The sequence below is a fragment of the Peromyscus maniculatus genome, chromosome 3, assembly GCF_049852395.1.
Source record: "Peromyscus maniculatus bairdii isolate BWxNUB_F1_BW_parent chromosome 3, HU_Pman_BW_mat_3.1, whole genome shotgun sequence".
Taxonomy (NCBI): Eukaryota; Metazoa; Chordata; class Mammalia; order Rodentia; family Cricetidae; genus Peromyscus; species Peromyscus maniculatus.
Window position 1 is genome coordinate 70,896,189 of NC_134854.1, and position 19,778 is coordinate 70,915,966.

At 42.9% G+C, this 19,778-nt stretch overlaps 1 protein-coding gene across 3 annotated transcripts in view; it reads left to right on the forward strand.

Moving 5' to 3' along the window:
* The first annotated feature begins 450 nt into the window (after window positions 1-450).
* Window positions 451-19,778, forward strand: part of Ube3c (ubiquitin protein ligase E3C) — a 112,058-nt gene continuing 92,730 nt past the window's right edge. Inside the window, exons 1-3 of one of the 3 annotated variants that reach the window (XM_006988920.4) lie at window positions 451-620; window positions 15,244-15,297; window positions 18,120-18,194. In XM_006988920.4, coding sequence (XP_006988982.2) covers window positions 555-620; window positions 15,244-15,297; window positions 18,120-18,194 — 195 coding nt within the window. In that variant the 5' untranslated portion in view covers window positions 451-554. Of the gene's footprint in view, window positions 904-3,064; window positions 3,226-15,243; window positions 15,298-18,119; window positions 18,195-19,778 lie in introns of those variants that run through there. The other 2 variants (XM_076566724.1, XM_076566725.1) reach the window with 2 other exon arrangements.

Below are 19,778 nucleotides of genomic sequence, written 5' to 3' on the forward strand. Positions count from 1 at the left end.
CCTCCGCGGGGCTCTCAGTCTCCAGGAGCGTGCGCGACCCCGTCGTTGTCGCTTGGGGGGCTCGGCCGGCGACGTGACGCACGTACGGAAGGGTGGTTCGCCCCCCGCCCCGCGGAGCCGCGCACGCAGGCAAGCCCAGAGGCTGCTGGGAAGAGCGCCGCGCTACTGATGGCCAGCGCCGGCGCTCGCGCTCGCGGGGGCTGCCGGGAAGAGCGCCGCACTGTCGATGACCGGGCCGCGCACGTCCGCACGGCCGCGCGCGCGCGCGCGCAGTGCGGGCGGTCACCATCTTGGTTCCGACGGCAGCGCGGTGCAGGCGCGAGTCGGGGCGCCCCTCGCTCGGCGGTGGCGCGCCGCGGAGGAAGCGGCGCGGACAGGCCGGCCTCCAGCGTCGCCGCGCTCGCGCCCGCGGGCAGGGCGGAGAGCGCAGAGCCGCAGGCGGGGCGGCGCCGGACCGCGAGGCCGCGACCCTGCCGGGCCCCGCCCAGCCCGCCGGGCCCGCCCCCGGCCGCTCCGCCGCCTGCCGGGCCGCGCAGATGGGATAGGCGGCGAAGATGTTCAGCTTCGAAGGCGACTTCAAGACGAGGCCCAAGGTGTCTCTCGGTGGCGCGAGCAGGAAGGTGAGGCGGTGCGGCCCGAGGTGTTAACCGAACCCGGGCCTGAGGCGAACGCCGGCCTGTCAGCACCCGGGTGGTGTGTGCTCGGCAGGCCGCTGCGGAGCGAGCTCGGGCCGGGCGGTGCTGGGGCGCAGTCCTGACCGGAGGAGGCTCCTGGGGAGCGCTGTCGAGCCGCGGAGAGAGCGACGGGGTCATTCATCGCGACCTCGCCGCGCCTGTCCGGGGGCCGCAGTTTTGACCTGGAAAATACACGTGCACCGGCAGTCTCCGGCCGGGGCGTTACACGGTTAGCTCTCCAGCTGTGCGAGACAGGGTCCCCCCCAACCCCCGTCCTTTCAATAAGAACTCTTACTTGACATACTCGCTCATCACAAGCTTAGAGGGTCCTGTCCCCTAGGACAGCCTCGGGAACAGTCCCTCGTGCCTGTGAAGTGGACGGGGGCAGGAAGGACAAGGTCTTCGTAGCCAGCGCCTCGCTTTATAGCCTGTCCCGCTCAGGGCATTGCGGAGTTGTGCCTGCCTGAGACCTGGGGCCCGGCCGCATCTGGACGTGCCCCCGGGGAAGGTGGCATGACACTTCTGGCATCCCGGGCAGGCTGAAGCAGGAGGGCAGCCAGCCCCGATGCTCTAGGTCGAGTCCGGAATCCAGAATCCAGACAGGACCCCTAGAGTTCAGTTAAGAGGATTTTTCTTTTTAAAGCAAGTTTTAAAAGTTTTATTTAAAAAACACTTTTATGGCCGAGCGGTGGTAGCGCATGCCTTTAGTCCCAGCGCTCGGGAGGCAGAGATAAATGGATCTCTGTGAGTTCGAGGCCAGCCTGGTCTACAGAACGAGTTCCAGGACAGGCACCAAAGCTACAGAGAAACCCAGTCTCACACCCCACCCCCAAACACCCCTCATTTTTTATGTTTGCTGGCATATATGTATGTGCACCACATGCTTGTTTAGTTCCAGCAGAGGTCAGAAGAGGGTTTCGGATCCCCTGGAACTGGAGTTAAGGACAATTGTGGGCTGCCATGTGGGTACTAGAACTGAATTCAGGTCCTCTGTGAGAGCAGTAAGTGATCTTAACTGCTCGGCCATCTCCTCAGCCCCTTAATGTAAATTCTTTTCAATATTTATTATTATTATTGTGTATGAGCAGTGTGCTGGACCATTGCTCCAGCTCAAAGAGTTTTTATGTGGACACACCCATATGTAAATGACCATCCCCTATTTCTCATAAAGAATATTCCTGGCATTCCTATCCATAGTTGTTCTTACTGAAGGTGACTGCTTTTCTGACTTCTGTTAACCACAGGTCAGTTTTAACTGTTGAATTTGGTACAGGTGAGGTCAAATGAAGTGGGTGCAGCTTGATCAGCCTTGCTTCTTCAGCTAGGTATTGTTTTTGATAGATCCTCTCATCCCACTGTGTCCCCATTGGTCCAGGACAACACAGTTAACCCATGCTGCTTTTCATGGGTGCTTGTTGTCTGTGTCGTGGTGACTGTTGCTAGTGAGCTGGGTCATACCTTACACATGTTTTCTGCTGGTGTTCATTGCCTGTTTGTTTCCCTAGCTGCTGTGCCCACAACCCTGCAGCCAGCAGTCATAGGGCACCATTGGCTCACATCCTTGCCAACATTCGGTATGAGAGTCTTTGGAATTTTCACCATTCTGGTGGGTGTACTTTTTTCATGTTAAAATTTTATTTGAAATCTTCCCCTTCTTGAGCTTAGTGGAAAATTGGAATTTTTTTTAATTGAATAGGTCTTTTCCTTTTTTAAAAGTTAAATGAATATTTTTATGCTTATTATCTGTAAAGGGCTTTATGTTGGAAAAATCCAAGACTTGATGAGTTTATAATAGTTTTGTTGGGGAGAAAAGACTTATACCTTGAAAAGTTAAAGAATCGTATACTAATGACTGGTTTTTTATTTCCCTCAGGCTGATACAGAAATGCAGAATTTCTTGGCTTGGTCTAGAAAGGTGGGAAGGAGTAGGAGGGGTTTGAAGGTGTGTGTGCTGGATTCCACTGCTTCAGTTCTGCCATCTACTTATATTTTGTTACATTTGAGACAGGGCCTGCCTCAAGCTTATGTACAATCCTCCTGCCTCTGCCTTCCAAGTGCTGAAATCTCAGACAGGAATGTAGCAACACTCCCAGCTACAAGTCAGTGTTTTTGAAATCAGGATACATCCTGATGGCACAGTTTATTTGGCAGGTGTGTGTGTGAGAGAGAGTGACTATCTTAGCAGTCATTTGATTGCAAGTACACTGAAACTAAGTGCAGAAAAACAAACAAAACAACCCATGAGAGGCATGATGATATTTCATAGAATGTACAAGTCAAAAACTGGCCAGTTTCCATGTTGCCAGTACCACGGTAGTTTAGCTCAGCCATTCTCCTTGAGCTGCATGCTTGACTGTATATGGGTTCTGTTCATTTATTTCATTCTATCCAGCCAGTGGCCATGTATGACTTCCTGGTTGAGTGCCTTGATCTCCATTCCTGAATCTCTGGAGAGGAAATCTGCTTTGCTGGGTCATGGTTTCCATTTGTGAGCTGAGTCCCAACTTCTGAGGCATGAGGAGATGGAGTCTTTCAGCACAGATTATTCTAGGTGTGTGCCCAAGCTAGGAGAAGACTACAGAACAGGGCTTGAGAAATGAATGCTGAAGTTCCTGTGGGGTTCAGGCATGTGTGCCCAGAGGAATCTGGGTAGACATGCATGTATGGGGGATGTCAGTGAACTGGTGGCTTAGTTGCTGACTCAAGTTTGAGACAGCAAGGAATACAGATGCACCTTGGGGATCTAAGGAGACTGGTGTCTGGGGAGTGGCTTTATAAGAGGAGGAGTGGGCCAGAGGTGCTGAGTGCTGAATGGGTGCTTCCAGATAATGTCACAATCTAGACTTGGAACTGGAAAACTTTGTGACTGGAGAGTGTGCCCCTTAGGGTAGCAGGAGCTGAGGTCCAGACTTGCAGTTTGGTGAGAGATGGAGGGAAGGGTGCATTGCCTCTATAAAAGACCACAAGATTGGATGACAGGAAAAAAGAATTGGAAGTCTAAGGAAGATTTGGGTGATAGGGCAATTTGACCCAAGTTTTACAGAATGAGACAAAGCAAGGAGAGGTAGGGCATAAAAACACAGGGAAAAGCCTGGGTAAACCAGATGTGTCTAGTTGGGAACTACTTTCCGATTGAAAATGAGGATAAGCCGGGTGGTGGTGGTGGCGCACACCTTTAATTTCAGCACTCGGGAGGCAGAGACAGGCGGATCTCTATGAGTTCGAGGCCATCCTGGGCTACAGAGTGAGTTCCAGGACAGGCTCAAAGCTACACAGAGAAACCCTGTCTCGAAAAACCAAAAAAGAAAAAAGAAAATGAGGATAGATGTGGATTTAGAAAAGTTGTAGGTGGGAGGAATGACTTTAACATTATCTTTGCAAGTTTCCATAGCTACTTAATCTAATAGTGGTAGTAAATTATAATCCCTTCAATGTTTGTTGCTTTATCCTTCAGAGCAGCTTTAGGCTACAGACAGTGGAGCAGGTCGTAGAGTACCTATGTGTTGATGATTTTTTTTCCTGTGTAGTACTGCCAACTGAAGTCCACAGTGCTCTGCACTGTGCATCTTGATTCTGATAATGACTACTGTGATAACCTAACGCTAACCCTGTATTATACAGAATAGTTCCCATTGCCTTTGAACCCCATTGTTCTCTGTATAGCCACTGCCCTCCCTCTCTGTACTCCTAGCAACTGCTGATCTTTTCCTGTCTACATAGTGTTGCCTTTTCCAGAATGTCAGTGTTGGAATCATATTTAAAAAAAAAAAAAAAAACAAAACACAGCCTTTCAGAATGACTTCTTTCACTTTTATATGCGTTTTAAGGTTGCTCCATATCTTTTCATGCCTTGCCTGCTATTTTATTTTAATTTTTAAATTATATTTATTTTATCTGTATGCGCATTTGTGAGGGCTTATGAGCACCATAGAACTCCTGTGGAGGTTAGAGGGCATCTTGTTGAAATCAGTCCTTTCCTTCCACATGTTGGTCCCAGAGATCAAACTCAGGGTGTTAGGTTCAGCAGCAAGTACCTTTACCCACTGAGCCGTCCCACCAGCCTGCATTTTATTTTGAATTAATTAATAGTATTTCATACACATACATAAAGTATATATTTTTTAAGAGTGGTTTAAGGTTTATAGAAAAATGGGTGGGAACATAAAGTTCTCAAATATCCCTTCTCACTTTTTACTATTTACTACAGTTTTTTTGTTTCTGTCATTGGTATTAAACATTTTCTATGGTTTGACTTTTGCATATTGTCTGGGTTTTTTTGTTTGTTTTGGTTTGGGATATTTTGTTTGGTTTTTGCCCGCCCCCCCAAGGTTTCTCTGTGTCATTTTGGTTCCTGTCCTGGATCTTGCTCTGTAGACCAGACTGGCCTCGAACTCACAGAGATCCGCTTGGCTCTGCCTCCCAAGAGTGCTGGGTTTAAAGGCCTGCGCCACCACTGCCAGGCTTGTTTTGTTTTTAAGACAAGCTCTCCCTATGTAGCCCAGGCTCACCTAAAACTTGTAGCAGTTCTCCTCTTTTAAGCTTCTCATGTGAGCCACCACACCTGGCCCTGCAAGTCGACTTCTTGCCCTTAGCAATCTGCTTGTCTTTGGTACCTAGATAACTCTTCTCCTATTTAATATTTCATGATATTATACCAGTTTGTCTTACTCAGCTGTATTGAACGACTCATGATTGCTTCCAAATTCTGGGCAATTATGAATAAAGCCACTATAAACATTTGTGTGTATATAAGTTTTGAATTGGGGTAAATACCAATGAGTACCCTTTTTATTCTTACTGTTTTTCCGAGGTATTAGAGACTAAACCCAGAGCCTTGTGCATGGTAGACTGTTCGACTGAACCATATCTCCAGCCCCTGGTGTTTTGAAACAGCTTCTTGATATATAGCTCAGGCTGGCCTGGAACTCCTGATTACTCTGTGCTGGAATTACAAGCAAGTGCTAGGATTGTAAGTGCACTAAGTATGCATCACCACACCTGGATGCCTGTATGGTTTTTGCTGTTGTTGTTGTTGTCATTGTCTGGAGGCAGAGGCAGGTGGATCTCTGAGATCTAGGCCAGTCTGGTCTGCAGAGTGAGTTCCAGGACAGCCAGGGCTGTTATACAGAGAAAACCTGTCTCGAAAAACAAAAGAAACAAACAAACAAGAAAACAAACCCTAAAATTGTATTTTGGTTTTGTTTTGTTGTTTGTTTGTTTGAATGTATATATTCTGAACCTTAAGTCTGTCAGATATTTCTTCCTGTTCTGTAAGGTATTGCCTTTTTGTTGATGGTTTCTTATGCTGTACAGAATTGTTTTCATTTTATTTTAAAAATTTGTTTATTTTGGGTGTATGTGTGGGGTTGTGTAGCAATATCCTAAATAAAATATTTCTGTTCTAGAGGGAGGGTCAGTAAGACATGGAAAATAAACAACTCACAACTCTCTGAACCTTGTTAAGATTCACAAGATCCCTTCCTGTTTATATAAACAGTAAGGAGACTTTCTAACTTGTTGAGTGGTCAACATGTCCTGCAGAAAGCTCCAGGGATGCTACTTTTGTGAGGGTCTATAATGGGATGAGGTTTTTTAGTGATACAGCTGTCTTTGAGCTGTCCATATTCTACAAAGAATCAAGTAAACTAATTGGTTCATCAAGTTAGACTTCGGTGGAATTGTTTCTTTGGTCTGTTGTTGGTGCCCAGTCTGCAGTGAATAGACATTTGTTCAGTCTCTCCAGGAAAAGTCACACAACAGAGTGTGTATTTAGGGGAATTGTTGTGTATACCATGGTGGATGTGTGGAAATCAGAAGAGATCTACCTTAGTTTGAGGCAGGGTCTCTCTTGTTTCTGCTACTGGGCTGTGTATTCCAGCCCCCTTGTTTAGTTTTACATAATCTTGTTTGTCCACTATTTTTTTTTTTTTTTTGAGACAGGGTTTCTCTGTGTAGCTTTGTGCCTTTCCTGGAACTCACTTTGTTGACCAGGCTGGCCTTGAACTCAGAGATCCACCTTCCTCTGCCTCCCGAGTGCTGGGATTAAAGGCGTGCACCACCACCGCCCGGCATTGTCCACTATTTTTTAAAAGACTTTTAAAAATTGTATGTGTTTAAGTGTTTTCCTGCATGTATGTTGTATGTGCATTATGTGTGAGCTTCGTGCCTATGGAGGTTAGAAGATCCGAGGGCACTGGAGTTATGCATGGCTGGGAAACAAGAAGGTGCTGAGAATGAGAACCAAACCTGGGTCCTCTTTGAGAACTTCCGAGTGCTTTTTACCCCCCTCCTTTCTTTTTTAATTTTTTCAAGACAAGGTTTCTCTGTAGTCCTGGCTGTCCTGGAGTCCACTCTGTAGACCAGACTGGCCTTAAATTTAGAGGGATCACCTGTCAAGAACAAGTGCTCTTAATCACTGAGTATCTTTCCAGCCCCAGTATCCTTTCTTGTAAGGACTATTGTCTGTTTTTATATTTTTAATTTTTATTAATTTTATTACATTTATGTTGTGCCTGCATGTATGTTTGTGCGTACGTGCATGCTTAGTACCTGCAGAGCCAGAAGAGGGCATTGGATCTCCTAGTACTGGGAGAGCCTCAGGGCATTTTCTTTGGAGGCTGCTTGCTTCTGTTTCCTTGTATATTGCACTAGACAACTGTTGCCCTCAGTTGTCCCTTCTGCTGGGTGCTCTCTTTCATTGTGCTCTCTTTCATTGACTCTTCTGTGAAGCAGAGCTGTTAGTGTCCTATAGAGGAACCTATAGAGGGTAATTAAGCAGAACCTGCTATAAACTGGGATGCTTGAGCCCTGGTCTGCTCTCAGTCCACTCTGGGACTGTACTGTGCAGCTTCCTTGCTGTGAGCACTGCTGTACCTGTGGTTGGATGTTCAGGACATGAGAAAGGAATGTTTGGCTCTAAATCTGTCAGAGTATGATTTCCTTAAGTCTGGCAAATAGCTTGGTGCCTGTGTCATTTATGTGTTGTAGAACTATTTATTACAAAGGATGAAACTGTCAAAAGTACCCTGGGAACTGGTCTGTGGCTTAGTTGTGTGCTTTTTTGTTTGTTTGAGACCGTCTCACTATGTAACCCTGGCTGATCTGGAACTTCTTACTTACCAGGCCTGCCTCTGTCTCCCAAGTGCTGATCTGAAGACCTAAATTGCCATGCCTGGCATGACAATATAAATTTTACGTTTTACTTTATTTTATGTGACTGAATGTTTCACTTGTGTATGTCTGTTTACCACATGTGTGCCTGGTGCCAAGAAAAGAATGTCAGATCCCCTGAAACTGGAGTTACAGATTATTATGAGATGTTGTGTGGGTGCTGAGAATTGAACCAGGGTCCTCTGGAAGAGTAACCAGTACTCGTAACCGCTGAGCCTTTTCTCTAGTCCCTGAAACTGTAATTTTTGATAATGAGGAAGCGAGCTTTCCTTGTTTTAATTAAACATTTCCAGGGCTAAGGAGATGGCTCAGGTAGTGGTAGGTAAAGTACCTGCTGTACAAGTTTGAAAACCTGAGTTTGGATCCTCAGAACCAATGTTAAAATTGCATGTGGTGGTATATGTGCGGAGAACATGGACCTATAACTGTAAGGCGCTTAGCAATTGGGATGTCCACATGAGATTTGTCTTTTGAATATGCTCAGTCTATTCATACAAACATTTCTCTTTTTTTTTAAATTTATTTTTATGTGCATTTGTGCTTTTGCCATGGGTGTCGGGGTCTCCTGAAGCTGGAGTGAGCTGCCATGTGGGTGCTGGGAATTGAACTCAGGTCCTCTGGAATAAGAGTCAGCACTCTCAACCCCTGAGCCATCTCTCCAGCCCAAACATTTCTTGTGATATCATGCTAATATAAGAGTTAAACAGACATCAAGTGGGGACAGTTGTTTGGGTAGAAATGCTGCTGCAGGGTCCCATTGGAGAATCTTTTCTGGTGAGAGTGCTTCGGAAACTTGCAGGCTGGATGCATGTCCTCTGAAAATCCTCCAGCTGTAGCAAGCTGAGAGGGTGGCACTGGTAGAAGTCCTGTGTGGGCCCGGCCACAGTGCCAGAAGCTCAGTGGTCACTGAGGCTAGGGCCACTCACAGGGTCTCAAGTCCTCTTGCTGATAGGTATCAGTACAGAGGCTAGAGAAGGCCAGAGACCATTACCAAGCCACACAAAATGTCTTTAAAATTACGTTCCTTACAGCATGCCTATAACTAACCCTAATAATGGGGGGAGACGGGACAGATGAATCCACAGGACTTGCTGGCTAGCCAGTCTATCAAAGCAGGAAGCTCTGTGTTCAGTGAGAGGCCCTGCCTCAAACAAACAAACAAACAAACAAAAACAAAAAACAAAAAAGATAGTGGTAGAGGAAGGTACCCAAAGTTGATCTGGCCTCCACATGTGCATGCACAGGAGAGTACATTTGCATTCATGTTCACAAATACGATATATACACATTTCCAATTTCTAGTCAGTAGTCTTTGAAGTGTGTGAGTGTGTGCATGTTGTGGTATTTTTGAGGAATTCAGAGGACATCTTTTGGAAAGTGGTTCTGTTGGAAACAAAGATAATAACAAATTGAAGAGAGTAGTGAAGGCTAGGTATGGTGGTGCATGACAGACAGACAGCAAGCACTTGGTAGGTAGAGGCAAGACTATTTCTGTGAGTTAAAATAATAAATAGAGGCGGATCTCTGTGAGCTTGAGGCCAGCTTGCTCTACAGAGTGAGTTCCAGGACAGCCAGTGTTACACAGAGAAACTTTGTCTTGGTTAAAAAATAAATAAATAAATAAGTTCAATTAAAAAATTAAAAAGTAAGAAAATAACTAGTTTACATGGGCAATAATTCAAACGGTGGGAAATAAAATAGTCTGCTTATCTTTTTATTCTGTCCTCCCCTTCCCTCCCAGCTATTTATTTTAGACTTGACTTCTAGACTTTCCACAGCCTCCCAGTGTTGTGCTCTGTGTGTTTAATCATGTAGGTATCCACATCCCTTTTTTACAACAGTCTGAAGCTCCTTGAGCTGCTCTGCCTGTCTCTTCCACCTAATCCAACTGGGAAAGGCAAGGCAGGCAGGTCCACTGCATTCTTCTGAGTGGCTCTGGGACTGGCTGCAGTGAATGTTCCCACTGCTGATGGTTTAAATGGCCATTAAAGTTGCTTTCAAGATTGATTAGTTTAGGTTCGTGTGTGTGTGTGTGTGTGTGTGTGTGTGTGTGTGTGTGTGTGTGTGTGTGTGTATTTTAATTATTGACTAGTCAAACTTGCTGTGTATAGACCCAGATTGTCTGAAATTTGTAGCCACCCTCCTGTCACTGCTTTTTAAATGCTGACATTATAGGCATGTACTACCATACCTGGCAGAATTTTTCATCTTCTCTCTAATTCAAATAACATCTCAAGGAATATTCTTGTGATTGTCATTACTGTCTGAGACTAAATTCCTTGAAGTGAAATTTCTAAGTACAAGGCTTTGGATTGAAGAGGTGTTTCTAAGTTCAGTGTTCAGTGAGAGGCCCTGCCTCAAACAAACAGGAAGTTATGTCAGTGTATAAAAGAGCTGTTCTTCCTATCTGCCCTGCACATTGCATTAGTTAACTTTATATAATCCCAAACACATGTTAGAAATAAGTTCAGGATCCAAAAGAAAGAGACCGCTAGGCTGGACAGATGGCTCAGGGGTTAAGAGGTCCTGAGTTCAATTCATTACAACCATTACAACCGTCCATAATGAGATCTGGTGCCCTCTTCTGGTGTGCAGATATACATACACACATAACACTGTATACGTGATAAATAAATAAATCTTAAAAAAAGAGACAGACTTTACTCCTGCTCTCTGGGAGAGCAAACATACACCAAGACAGGGAGTGCATTTGGTTTTTATACTAAAGAAGGTGGTGACTGTGCCTTTTCCCAGTTGGCTAAAGTCTGACCTCACTATCTTGTTCAGTGGGCTAGTCTGAAAAGAATTGGTGCATAGGAAATGGAGGGAGGGGGAAAGGAGTCATTTCTCCTAGGAGAAAAGGATCACTGCTCCAGGCCATCAAATTCCTAGAATGGAGCAGTGGGCCTTTGAATAAACAGGTTTTACTGGATGGGGAGGCAATGGAGACACAAGTTTTATAGTTTAGAAAAGACCCATATTTGATATTTCTTACACATATAGGTTAAAAATCCTTATTTCTTTATAATTTTTCACTTTTTTTTCTTAAAATAAGTGAACTTGAAGTTCTTATGCTTAAAATTTTCAATGGGTCATGGTGGCACACACCTTAATCCCAGCACTCGGGAGGCAGAGGCAGGTGCATCTCTGATATTGGTGCCAGCCTGGTCTACCTGAGCGAGTTCCAGGACAGCCAGGGCTGTTACATAGAGAAGCCCTGTCCCAAAAAACAACAACGACAAAAGATTTACTTTCTGTTTGGTGCATATACTTTTTGCTGATTTCTTTCTTTGGTTATTGCTTTTCATGTTATTTCTGAGTGAGTCATGTTTGTGCTGTTACAAATACTTGTTCCCATTTTGTCACTTGTCTTGAATTTTGGTTATGGTTTGCTTTGTGAAAGATCTGAATTCTGTGATCAGATTTACCATTCAAAGCTAAGCTTTGCAGCTGTTTTAGAGAATGCTATCCTCCATATTGAGATTTTTAACATTCAGTGGCAGTGGTTTGGTGATGCAGCGACAGGATGGGGCTGCATAGCCCATGTTACTTTGTGGATTGTGATTGGAATTTCTGTCTGCCTTGTTTCAGGCTGGTTCATTTTCAGCAACATGGTGAAATTGCACTTACTAGTATGAGTCATATTGGAAATTAGGGTCATGCCTGTGCTTTTCATTCCCATAGACTGCTGAAACTGATACTAGTTAGATATTATAGGAAAATAGATCTTTTTAAAGTTTGAAGGTGAAGATGGTTATGTAAACACAGGTATTGATTATGACTAGGATGGTTGTGTATCTCTATCACATTTCTGACTCTTTGGAGGCATCTTTTAGTCTTTGTTGTAAACTTGCCATCTACAAGAAAAAACACAAGTCAACAAATAGATTGAGCTTTTTGAATGTTTTGGGTTTTTTTTTTTTTGTGTGTGTATGTGTGTGGTGAATGATAGAATGAACTTGTCTTATTATGTACCCCAATTCCAGGGGAGGCCACCTTCATAGGTTTTATTGTGCAGCCATTTCAAAACCTCTGTTGGATCCTGCTGAGCTGTAAAGGTTATGGCTGCAAAATTGCTAAATGGGTAGCCTGCTGCCTAAGTTAGGATTGGAAGTGATGACTAGTGACAAAGCAAATAAGATGGCCAATGAGATTCCTCTCTGATGACACAGTTGCCGTCTGTGTGATAGACAGAACCAGATTGTGGAGCCACTGTTCTTCAATGCAGACAGTTGATCTGTTCTCTGGGAAGGAGCAGCCTGTGATAAGCTGGATCAATGGCTCCTTTACTGAATAACCACAGCTGTGAAGACTTTCCTAATCCCTAAACTAGAGGAAATCCTTTTCAGTCTATTGATGATGCATGACCAGAGCATGCTGTGTGTTGGCTAAACACTAGAGGGCATGGTCTGGTTTGCTCCAGTACTGGAAACTATCCAAAACCAAATCGGCTTCCTTCTGTAGGCAGCATTCCTGATCTTGATGTGCAGGAACGTTTTAAATTATAACAGTGTCAGTGCATGCATGGAGTGTCCACTCTGGTTAAATGCAGATGACAGCTCCAGATTTGTGAAGACAGGCACCTGCTTCTCTCTCACACTGGAAGCTGTCAGAGCCCTTCTTTGTCCAGGAAGATGCCAGATTTCTGGAGTGTAGGGTTTGTCTGATTTGTTTTTTGTTTGTTTGGGGGTTTGTTTTAGTTTTATTCCTAATCCTTTCGTCTCTCTCCAAAGTGCTGGTATTACAGTTCTTTATTTAAAAAAAATCATTTGGGAGCTGGAGTGGGAAGAAACAGCTTAGTTGGTAAAGTGCTTCTCATGTAAGAATGAGGGTCTGAATGTAATCCTCAGTCATGGTAGCAATGAATGAACTTGCAGTCCTAGTGCTGGGGAGGTGGACCCGCTGGCCAGACAGTTTAGCCAAATCAAGGGGCTCCAGGTCCTAGTGGGAGACCTTTAATCTACAGAGGCAGACAGATGCTGTGAATTCAAGGCTACCCTGGTCTACATAGTGAGACCCTGTCTCAAAACAAAACAAGGAAACAAACGAAAACCCCAAGGTGGACAGCTTGTGTGCAATGACACTTTATACAACCCTTAAAATTAAATTTAAAAATTGTCCAGCTGTGATGGTGCATGCCTTTTTGACAGCACTTGGGAGGCAGAGGCAGGTCAGTCTTAGAGTTCAAAGCCAGGCTTGTCTATAGAGTGAGTTCCAGGACAGCCAGGGATACACAGAGAAGCCTTGTCTTGAAACACTCTTCCCCCAATAATAATAATTTTAAAATTATTTTGCAAAATGTGGTGATGTGTACCTTTGATCCCAGCACTCAGGAAGCAGAAGGTAAATCTCTGTGAGTTGGAGGTCAGCCAGGGCTACATAGAGGGAACCCCTGCTTCAAAAAGCCAATAAAAATAAATAGATAAATAAATAAATAAATATCTAAGTTGCTTTTGGTAGTACTAGGGTTTGAACTGGAGGCTTCATACAGACTAGAAAGGCACTAAGATATATCTCTCCAGCTGCACTCATCAAACCTTTTTTTTTTTTTTAAGATCTCACTAAGTTACCCAGGCTGCTCTTGAACTCACCCTCCTAAATAGCTGGGATTATGGGCCTTTGGTTTAAAATGTAATTTTAAAGGTAATGTATTTTGTTCATGTGTTTACTACAAGTGTTGTACATTTTCCACATAGAGATGTAAGATCTTTTTTTCAAATAAATGCATATGCTTGGTTTTTGTAAGATTATAAGAATAGTCACATTGTGTCCTCTGTTCTAAGCTGGAGTTGATGGCCTCAGGTTTTATTTCTGTAATGTTTCTCTGACTCCTGGGTTGGTGTTCACAAGGTTTCTTTGTGGGAGGCCTGCTCCCACCTTTTACATGGTTCCTATGAAGAGGAGAGAGGAATAAGGAATTTGTAGATAGAAAGATAGCGGAGATGAGACAGACAGAAACACAGGATAGCTTCGGGAGGACCTGAATCAAAATCCACCGGTCCCTTCTGTTTTTGCAAAAGGCTTTTTATAACAATGCCAAGGGGCAGGGCAAAAAACCTCCCCCTTGCTAGATCAAAGCATACCGCACAGCCCAAGTGCAGACAGACCCTTACACACATGGTACCCATGCACATGGTCAATCCATCCCCTTATACAGCCCTACTGGGTAAAGCAAGCTCAGATCTAACTAGGAAACCTCTGTGGGCCCCCACATTTCTTCATTGTGATTTGCCATCTTTCCCTTGGTAATTATGAATATCATGAGATTGAGGCCAGGGAAACCCTTGTTCTTAAGCTTTGGGTCACTGGTATTAGCATGCTTCAGTGGGTCTTAGCTGCAGCAGTTACTGCCTGGTGCTTAAGACTGTTTATTGACTAGTTGTAGTGAGGATGAGATTGGTTTGTTTGGGTTTTTTTGTTTGGTTTGTTTTTGTTTTTGTATTTGTTTTTTGAGACATGGTTTATCTGTGTAACCCTGGATGTCCTAGAACTTGCTCTGTAGACCAGGCTGGCCTCGAACTCACAGAGATCCATCTGCCTCTGCCTTCCCGAGTGTTGAGATTAAAGGTGTGTGTCATCACTGCCTGGTAAGGATGAGATTTGTTCCCCCCTGTATTTATTCAGTTATTTGTGTAAGTATGGAGTCATGGAGATAGACCTGATCCTATGGATTAAAACATAATAACTCATTATTGTGTAATGTCACTTGAATCATGAGAGAATGTTGGAAACCAAAGCAGGTAGACAGGGTCAAGACATAAATTCAAGACAGGAACTGTTATGAATGAGTGTTGGGGTGGGGGGCTAGTAAGTGCTTGTGGGATGCTGAGTGGGCTTTAGTGGCAGGTAAAGTCCATTAGTAGGAAGCCTATATAGTTAATGTTGTACCTGTGTTAGTTTCCTGTTGATAGTCTGGTTGTGTAGGGAAGCAGAGAAGGAATATACAGACAAGGGAAGCTCAATTTGAAAAAGGACAATTTTGATAGCTTTTGTAGCTTTTCTTTGTCTAAGGAGTTGAAAAGGCCAATTTTGAGAACAACTTTTAGTGACAGTGGGGAATCCTTGAATAAGTTTAAAGCAAATTGTGTGTCCTTTGGACATAATGTTAGATAAAGGCTTTTATTTGAAGTTATCCATGACGAAACTGTAGGTTTTCTTTAGCTTTGCATATTGGTGGAGAAGCTTGGTTCTATATATTATGTGTTTCATGTCAATGTATATGCTGATTTCACAGTCTCATTTGTATATGTGATTCTTCATGTGTCAGAAAAAGCTGGGAGTGTTAACTTTAAGTAGATTTTTGGGAATCCCTTTTGGGCCAAAACATTCTGTAATCTTTGTATGATAATGTTTTCAGGCCTGAAATTATAATCCTAATCTTGTGTCTCTTTGGATTTAGGAAGAAAAGGCTTCTCTTTTACATCGGACTCAGGAAGAAAGACGGAAGAGAGAGGTAATGGTTTTGACTTGTCTATAGATTACTCTTTACAAACCTTTTTCTGCAGCTTTTTTTTTTTTTTTTTAAAGCTTTGCTTTACAAGTGCATGTATGTATGTTATGTGTGCTTAACAGTTTTGGATTGTGTTAAATTTTACAGTAAGCTTTTCATTCTGGAACCACTGTACGAAAAGATAAGATAGACTTAAAGGTTGAGTTCTAGCTAGAGAGGAATGTGGAGTTTTAGTTGCCTTTTTTGCTTATTTGTATAGTGTTTGTATTTCTCCATATACGGAGGAAACTCAACTTTAAGGTATTTGTCTTAGCTGCTTATGAAAAAGATAAAAGGAGCTAATGCCATTTTGTTCCTTTTTTTTTTTTTTTTAATGCCTATTTCGTGCCAGCCTAGCTATGCCAGAATGGTTTCAAACTCCATTTTCCTGTCTCCTGGATTGCTGGAATTGCAGTTGTGTGCTATTATATCTGGCTTTGATGTTACACCTTTTGGGGATAGTTACTTCCAACAATTTTGGTGGTTTTATCATAACATGAGGCCTGCTTTTCTAGATAAGAATTTTGGGTCTTGTTATTTACTTGTTTGTTTGCTATTTATTTATTTATGAGACAGGGTTTCTCTTTGTAGTTTTGGTGCCTGTCCTGGATCTCACTCTGTAGACCAGGCTGGCCTCATACTCACAGAGATCCGCCTAGCTCTGCCTCCCCAGGGCTCGGATTAAAGGCGTGTGCCACCACTATCCATTTGTTTGTTTATTATTTGCTTTTTTGAAACAGGGTCTCTCTATATAGTCCTAGCATGGGTCTTGTTATTTCTGTGTAGCCCTGGCTGTCCTGGAACTTGCTGTGTATATCAGGCTGGCCTCAAATTCCTAGGTCCACCTGTCTACACCACTGCCCTGGGTCTTTGTAGAGGCCCACAAAGGTTTCCTAGTGAGATCTGAGCTTGCTTCACCCATCAGAGCTGCATTAGAGGATTACTTGATCATGTGTATGGTTACTAGGTGATTGGAAGGGTTTGCACTTGACTGTGCTAGGGGGAGGTCTTTGCTCCACTCCTTGACATTCTTATAAAAAAGCCCTTTAGCACAGACAGAAGGGGCTGGTGGATAATGATCCAGGCCCTCCCGAGGCTATTCTGTGTTTCTAACTGTCTCTCTTCCCTCTATATTTCTATTTAAATCTCTTATCACTCAATCTTGAAGAGTACCTTGGGGAAAAATGTGGGAGCTGGTCTCCCACAGGTCTTGTTATTTCAACAACTCATTGCTGTATTTAATAGATGTCTGGGAGCTTGTGGTTTTGTCAGGTACTGTTGTGCTGGCTGGAGATACAGATGGTAAACAAAACAGATAAGGACCCTGCTCTGTGGTGGTTACTCATGGGTAACAGCCAAGGACTAAGATGGTATTGAGAGCTGTTAAGACAGGAGAATCATGGCTACTCACTGAGGAGGCTGAGATAGATGGGCACTGGAGGTAGGTTCCTGAGAAAAAGGCAGAGTGGGTGATACTGAAGGTCTAGAGGAGGCCGCTGTTCAGGATCTCCTGCCTGGGGAATGGTGCCACCCACATGGAATGGGTCTTTCTACACCTACACAACATACCCACAGACCAACCTGATCTACATAATTCGTCATTAAGATTCTTCCCGGGTGATTCTAGTTGTGTCAAGTTGACAGTTAAAGCTAACATCTTTTTTTGGTTAACTGAATTACTAGAATTGATTCAGCTTAAAATTTTAGGGAAATTCCTAGCATTTTTAAAAGATAAAGCCTTTCTGTATGCATTCCTAGTAAGGGGACATAACAGTAGCAGAAACTAATTTCCAGCCTCATCACTGGTGACATTTCTGGCTAGGACATTCAGTTATAACACATGCTACAGTGTGTATGAACCTTGAAAACACCATGCCAAGTGAAAAAGGCCAGAGATTGAGACTATAGATTGAGTGATTCTATTGTATTAGCTGCTCAGGCTAGGAAAATACATTGAGAAAAGTGTATGAGTAATGGCTTGGAGGTCCGGCCAAGGAATGAGGGGTGCCCCTTAAAATAGATAAGGGGTTTCTTTTTGGGAATGATAAAATGCTCTCAAATAAGACAATGGCACATGTCTTTAATCCCAGCACTCAGAAGGCAGAGGCTGGAAGATCTCTTGAGTTGAAGGCCAGCCTGGTCTACAGAGTTTCAGAACAGCCAGGGCTACACAGAGAAACCTGTCTCAAAAACAAAAAACAAAAACAAAAAAAAGTGATAACGGCTACATAATACTCAGCACATTAGAAATATGTTCAGTGATGGGATTGGAATGATGGCTCAGCGTCCAAGAACACATAGTACTCTTACAGAGGACCCAAGTTCAATACCAGTAGCCATGTTGGGCAACTTACAACCACTTATAACCACAACTCCAAGGGATCCAATGCTTCTGGCCTCCAGGGGGCACCTGCACTCACATGCATATACCCACACACAGGCACAGACAGTAACTTAAAGTAATAAAAATTCTGGGAGTGGTGACATACACCTTTAATCCTAGCACTTGGGAGGCAAAGGCAGGATGATCTCTGAGTTTGAGGACATAAAGAGACCCTGTCTCAAAAAACAAAAACAAAAGTAATAATAAAATGAATTATTAAAAACAAACAAAAATAATAATAAAAATGAGTCATTAAAATATATGTTCAGAGAGTAGTACATTTAAAAGAATGAATTATATGGTTTTTGGATCATATAGCTAATTACCAAAAAAAAAAAAACTTTACTAAATGTCATTTTCACCAGTTCTAACCAATTGTTACTTCTTTCCTTCCTCCATTCAGGAAGAAAGGCGAAGATTGAAAAACGCAATAATAATCCAGTCATTTATTCGAGGCTATAGAGACAGAAAACAACAAGTAAGTTTGTTTTTAAAACTGAGAGGTGGGCACCTGTGGCCCAGCCTGACAACCTGAGTTCAATCTCCACAACTCACATGGTAGGAGACAACCAGCTGCTTCAACCTCCACATAACATGTCATCACAAGCATACCCACACATATACATAAAATCAATAAATATAATATAAAAATTAAGAAAAATGAACCAGGGCTGGAGAGATGTCTCATAGGTTAAGAGCACTGGCTGTTCTTCCAGAGGTCCTGAGTTCAGTTTCAGCAACCACATGGTGGCTCACATCCATCTATAAAGAGATCTAGTGTCCTCTTCTGGCATGCAGGGATACATGCAGGCAGAACACTGCATACTTAATAAACAAATACATTTTTTTTTCCCTTCGAGACAGGGTTTCTGTGTGTAGCTTTTGGAGCCTGTCCTGGAACTCATTTTGTAGACCAGGCTGGCCTTGAACTCACAGAGATTCACCTGCTTCTGCCTCCCGAGTGCTGGGATTAAAGGTGTGTGCCACCACCGCCCCGGCAAATTTTTAAAAGAAGTAAAACATACAAATGTATGCAAACATACCCTTAAGAAAAAAAAGAAAAATGAACCAGGTGTGGTGCACACCTCTAGTCTCAGCATTGAAGAGGCAGAGGCAGGCAGATCAATGTGAGTTCAAGTCTATCCTGGCATACATAGTGAGTTCCAGGACAGCCAGGGCTATGTAGAGACCCTGTCTCAAAACAACAACAGATGAACAAACAAAAAAAGAAGAAACAGGATTTATTTGAAGAAGAAAAAAACTGAGAGGGAAATAGAAGGCTGTATGAGAAGTTAATTTAGATATAGTATTGTTTGTATAAGTAGCATCTGTCCAGTTGGATCTCTGTGAGTTCGAGGCCAGCCTGGTCTACAGAGCAAGTTCTAGAACTTATGCAGAGAAACTGTGTCTCAAAAAAACAAACAAACAAACAAAAAACCACAAACAAAAATGTAGCATCTGTCTTATATGAATTTTGCATGCCCACTTTATGAAATTTAGTGTTAATAAATAGTATTTTTCTTAATAAATAATTGTATTTGTTTTACTTGAAGATTTATGAATAGGTGAATTTTTGGGAAATTTTAAGTAAGACAACTGGTAATTACAGAGAAGAAAGGAGTGGGTAGTCCTGTTATTAGACATTTTAGATTTCCTCTGCATCCCAAGTTAGGAAATTTTGTTTCTGAATTATTTTTTATTTTATTTTAGAACATCACTGTCTTCAATTTCATATACATATATGATGATTACATTCCACTTTTTTTTTTTTTTTTTTTTTGGAGCTGAGGTCTGAACCCAGGGCCTGGCGCTTGCTAGGCAAGTGCTGTACCACTGAGCTAAATCCCCAACCCCCTACCTTATTTTTTTAAATGAACATAATATTTGCAATTGTAACCATTTTTAAGTTCACAATTCAGTGGCATGAATTACATTTAAGATATTAATTACACTCATGATATTAATTACATTTGTAATTGATTGATTCACATCATTGATTACATTCACAGTATTCATTCAATAACTATATTTATGATATTCATTAATTATATTGATTTATTAC